Here is a 5,237-nt window from a genome sequence, read left to right as displayed (position 1 = left end):
CGTTGACATATATAATTATTCTCCTACTTATTAGTTCGAGGTCCTCTTTGATTTGCAGGATCCCTTGTATCCTATATAGGATTATGAAATTTACTACTCCAGCGAATACATGAATGGACGAGTGTTTGATAGTACAAGAAAAACAAAGAAATTCTACCAAAAGGTTTGAGTGGATAGAAATTTTCTTTCAAAATAGAGTGCAAATGAATTCCATGAAAAATACCCAAGCCCCTATATCCGGGGATGTTTTTGCGCTCACGTTTACCCACTTGGGTGAAATCAACTTCTCAGCATGTTGGTTGGTGACGCGTGTATTAATTTGGGATACTGGCGTGTAAATTTACCTGGTGGCCCTACATTGTCGATGAAAATTTTCTCAACGTGCGTATCTACTCTGTTGGTGCAGCTAGCGATAATATTGAGCGCGCGTGGGCCAGCCTGGCCCGTTGACTTACTCTTCTAGGCGTTATACTGTGGCTGTCCACGTGTTCGGGCCTCTTTTCTTTTTTGGGCTGCGCGTCCTCCTTCGTCGACGTGTGGTGCTGTGCCCTGGGAAAGCGGTGCCGCTTCCATCGTTCGATGTAGAGCCTTCGAGTGCCTTTTGATCGGTGCCGCTTAGGGCATTTGTACCTAAGGATTCCAGTCCAGCGAATCAAAATTCCTAAGGATCCAACTGCTCCAAAATCATATGGAATCCCTTTGAATTCCATATATTGAGTCCTGACTGTTTTGAGCACAGCAACATTATGTAATAGAAGCATTTGCAAATAAAAGTGAGATAGGAACTGGTAGTTCTTCATCTTTCTGCTTCTAATTCCCATCAAACACATCCAACATCTGCAGGCAGATAGAGCAACCACCAGAGTGGTTGTAATTTTATAATCTTAAGTAATGCAAACATGCTGTTTTCTTTCCACCGAAACTGTTTACTACTACGAACACAAATGACCATCAAACGAAAATTTCATGCCCCACACGAACTAAACCAAACCAAACAAAATTTGCGTACATTCACGATAAGGCCGATGCTATCAACTCTTGAACCTGACACTACGGCTGACGTTTGCATTGATGCCAGACAGTTCACCTCCGTAGGGACCCGAGGGCTTCTTCGCGCTGCGCACTTGACCTTGCCTCCTTTTACTCTGTTTATCACTCTTAATCCTGTATTTCTTCCGTGGATTCTTGAGATTCTTGTTTCTGGAGCGTGTCAGCCCTCGGTTCTTCTCGATCTGCCGCGAAATCTTCCTCTTGCCATCTCCTTCGCTTTCTTCCTCCAGCTCAGTAGCAGGGGTGCTCTGTTCTTTGCCCAGGCGCTTTTCGGTCCTCTGCCTCTTGATATCTTTGTAGAATTCATCTTCAGACCCTGAAGATTCATGATCATCGCCATCTTCCTCGCTGGATTGGCTGAGCTTCTCTTCAGTATGATCACCATCTTCTGGCAACTCATCATCTTCACGTGAATTGGTTCCTATACGAGCAAGAACACGTAGTTCATGCTTTCGGCGTCTTTCACCAATCTCATCTCGCTTTGGAATGTCATCATCACCAGAAACAAGCTGAAATGATGGCCAGAAGAGAAAAAAGGGTTAGGAATAGATACAGCCATTGCAACAACCGATACACAAAGCACAAGCACATGTTAAAACGGTGGATTTAGTTTTCTAGATGAGCAATTATCAGCAATTATAAATTCATCGAGTATTTCAGACGATATCTTTGATAGGACAAGAGTAACGAGGTTTGCCTCGCTAAGAAAAACAATTATATGCACTTGATGGCAGATATATTCTGTTAACATGACACATAATAGCACAAAGGCTGTTCTGGAACAGCATAATGTTAAGATTACAAACACTAACAAAGCAGCAAGATTCAAGCATGACGCAACATTTTTGACAAAACAAATTGACCAGCATTGTTGACTAGTGCATGTTATCAAAGCAAATATGATAGGAGTGTGGCAATGTGATGCCAGAGTTTTTAAAGCTGGAAGGCAAGTGTAGCTAGTGTCCCTGAGTGTAGCACAATTCATCATTGCTATGTTACTAACAATGGTTATTCTTCTCATATTCACAGCTAGCAACAAAATGCCATGTCAAAGTATTATCAAAATTCCAATTCACTTTTGCAATGCAAGCAAAGTCCTATTGAACTCTAGACATATCGAGAAACCTCAGGATCGATATGTACACCATGACAGCAGAGCTCCAAAATCACCTAATAATCCTCAAATTTCACAAACATTTTTGGATATAATGATGTTTCAAATCATGTATAGTATGTGCTGGTTGATATATCTCAACATAGCTGGGTATAAGGATGCAGTTTCAATTAAGGTTTCTATCAATACAATTATATTACAAACTCGCCTAATACTAGGCATACTGGCAACAAAAGGAATGTGGAATGTTGAAAATCATAGAATAAGGTAGAAAACTAGAAATGTAACAGATGTAAACTTGGTCGAAACCAGGATGTTTCAGCTGAATACTATCAAGAATCTACAGTAAGAAACATATGGCATTGAAATTTTGGCCCTACATGACAGTACGTATATTTGTTGGTGTAGTTTTGCAGTTACAAACTTGGAATTTTTCACCACATGCATAAAACACTTGAGCCAAATAGGTACAGATCATTATCACAAGATATTTAGATTTTGCACAAGTTAAAAATAGCTAGCTATGAAGGTAAACCAACAACAATAAGAAACCTGCATGAAAATATCCCATACCTTGTTTCTAACTGAGCCAGCTGCATTGACCAGGAGCTTTGTAGGTTTGACGACTTGACTATTTTTCTGCACTTCATCATCAAAGTCATCCAATGTCTGCAGGTTTTTCCTACTATTGGTTGCCATGGTTTTTGACAACTTTGGCTTCAACTTACACAGCCCTTTTTGCTTCAACCCCTCCTCAAGGATTGCTCTTCTTTTCAACATTTCCTTGCTTTGCAAGCCCATATACTCATCCTTGCTCGCAATTTCAAGGTGCCCCTTAGAAGGCTTATTCTTTTTCAATTCGGCTACTTCAGCACCTTGTTTTACCTTGTCCAGAGCTAGTAAATTGTGAGATTTACCCTCATTCTCTAGAGAGACTGCCTTATTCACCTCATCAAGGGTGCTACTATCAGGCATAAAATGGTCTTCAGTGTCCCCGTCTTGGCTCGGAAGATTTATATTTGCCAGCTTTTGTACCATATTCTTGGTCTCTACCAGCCGAGCAATTACAGGATGATCCTGCACAGACAGTCCCTCTGCTCTCATAAGGAGGTAGAAGGTAATGGCTTGACAATGAGCCAACAGACAAGCTCGCTTCACCTCCAATGGCTGCATTTTACCCTTATTCTTGCCTTGCCCAGCTGCCAACTCAGGGGTGACTGGTCCTATTGCCTTAAGCTGTTCATGGGCCTCGTTCAAATCAGCCAGTAACCCAACCAGTTCAGGAGCTGAGCTGTACACTACATCCATCTTCTCGTCTCTTGACAGGACAGCAAAGTCTTCTCTCAGCTTCGTGTAGCTTTCAAGAGGGGATGCCTCATCACCAAGCTTCACCTGATGGTCAGACGCCTTTGAGGGCTTATTATCCTCTTCATCACTTTCATCATCTTCCAATCCGAAATCTTTCATCGACAGCTTATTCTCTGCCTGCAACCTCCTTAGCTCATCAAACTCAACATCATCAGCATCTTGCTCATGATCATCATAGTATGTTTTCTTCCCTGTGCCCCAGTTCTTTGGATCATCCTCCGGCTCCTCATCTTCTTCCGCGCTGCCATCATCCCCGGCAGCCTCTTTGGCTGCCTTCTGCGCCCTCTTGATTTTTGCAGTATATGATTTGTCCCATACCTCAACATCACCTGCGTGCGCGTCGCCGTCCTTGGCTCCGTCGCTGCCATCTTCGCTTTCGTCGCCGTCCTCGCCGCCTTCGCTGTCATCGCTCTCGTCGTCGGAAACGCCCTCGACGTCGTAGATGGGCATCACCAGAGCATCCTCCTCCGAGTCCCTCGAGTCGTCGACGTCGAGGGGGATGACATCCCGTTGCTTGTGGAAGGCGTCGATCTCGTCGTCGTCGGAGTCGGAGATCGCCGCCGCCGCCGCCGCCTCGCTGGCCCGCTTGGACTTGTGGAGGCCCGCCGCGGGCGGCGGCCGCGTCGACCTCGGCCTCTTCCCCATGTCGGGCGGCCGCCGGAGTGTCGGGGGCTCGGGGTGGGTGGAAGGGGTGTGCGGCGGCGGAGGCTGGTTCAGGGGTTAGGGTTTTAGCCGTGGAAGGAGATGGATGGAAGCAGTGCGGACTGTGCGATGCGAGCAGAGAAGTGAAGCGATGTGGGGGGGGGATTGGCATCCCGTGGGTCGTTATTGGGCTGGGCCTTCAGTGGTTAACTCGGCCTAGAAAGCAAACATATTTCGGCTTTTGGTTAGCGCCAAGAGCCCACGAGCTCAGGGCAAACGGCCTGCAGTAATCACTACTTTGTTCTGCATTTGGCAGGCTGTCTACGATTTCTCTTCCGAAATCAGAAATCACTAGTTAGAGGGGTACCCCTGGTAAAAGTCACTTCCACCTTCTTTCATGGTGACATGTAGCGCACTACATGTGTGAAACTTGTTGCAAGCTGGAGGTTTTGTGCCTTTATTATTATTATTTTTTAAAATGTTTTATCTCTTGAACTGTGCGTCCAAATCACGAACAATTTGACCATTGTGTTTCTCGCCGAGGTCTTCGAAACTAGATCCCATGTTAATAGGTTTGGACAAACTTAAAAAAATAGAAAACCGGAAAACAGAAACAAAAATCAAGAACCAAAAACTGAAAAATAGTCGGAAAATGATGAAAACCGAAAACCAAAAAAATAGAAACCTGAAGCACTTCTATGCTTTTCATTTTTTTGGAAACACACATGTGCTTTTTCATTGTTCGGGAAGCACAGTTGAAGCACATCTGTGCTTTTCACTTTTCAAGAAACAACTAAAGCGCAATTGTGCTTCATGCGGAAGTACACGTGTGCTCCTACATGAAGTACAATTATGCTTTCCAAAAAGAGTGAAGCATGTTTGTGCTTCCATGTGAAGCACAAACTGTGCTTTTGTACTTTCGCGGTTTTCAGTTTCCTTTTTTCTTTAGTTTCTCTGTTCTTTTTTCTTTAAGTTCTCATTTTTTATTTTTTTTCAATTTCTAGTTTTTATGCGGTTTTTTTGTCTCCCGTATTTACATTTTTCTTGTTCTTTTTTGTTTCTA

The 5,237-nt window shown here is 43.8% G+C and overlaps 1 protein-coding gene across 1 annotated transcript; it reads right to left on the bottom strand.

Annotated features, from left to right (window-relative positions):
• Positions 1-848: 848 nt before the first annotated feature.
• LOC125525772 (something about silencing protein 10-like) lies at positions 849-4,311 on the bottom strand. The gene is made up of 2 exons (XM_048690782.1): positions 2,738-4,311; positions 849-1,559 (listed from the first exon to the last, which is right to left on the bottom strand). Exons 1-2 carry the CDS (start codon positions 4,175-4,177, stop codon positions 1,032-1,034), a joined length of 1,968 nt encoding a protein of 655 aa, XP_048546739.1. The 5' UTR covers positions 4,178-4,311; the 3' UTR covers positions 849-1,031.
• Positions 4,312-5,237: the final 926 nt, after the last annotated feature.

The sequence above is a fragment of the Triticum urartu genome, chromosome 7, assembly GCF_003073215.2.
Source record: "Triticum urartu cultivar G1812 chromosome 7, Tu2.1, whole genome shotgun sequence".
In the NCBI taxonomy this organism is placed as follows: Eukaryota; Viridiplantae; Streptophyta; class Magnoliopsida; order Poales; family Poaceae; genus Triticum; species Triticum urartu.
Note: the sequence above shows the minus strand (reverse complement) of the source record. Positions and strands in the feature narration are given on the sequence as shown.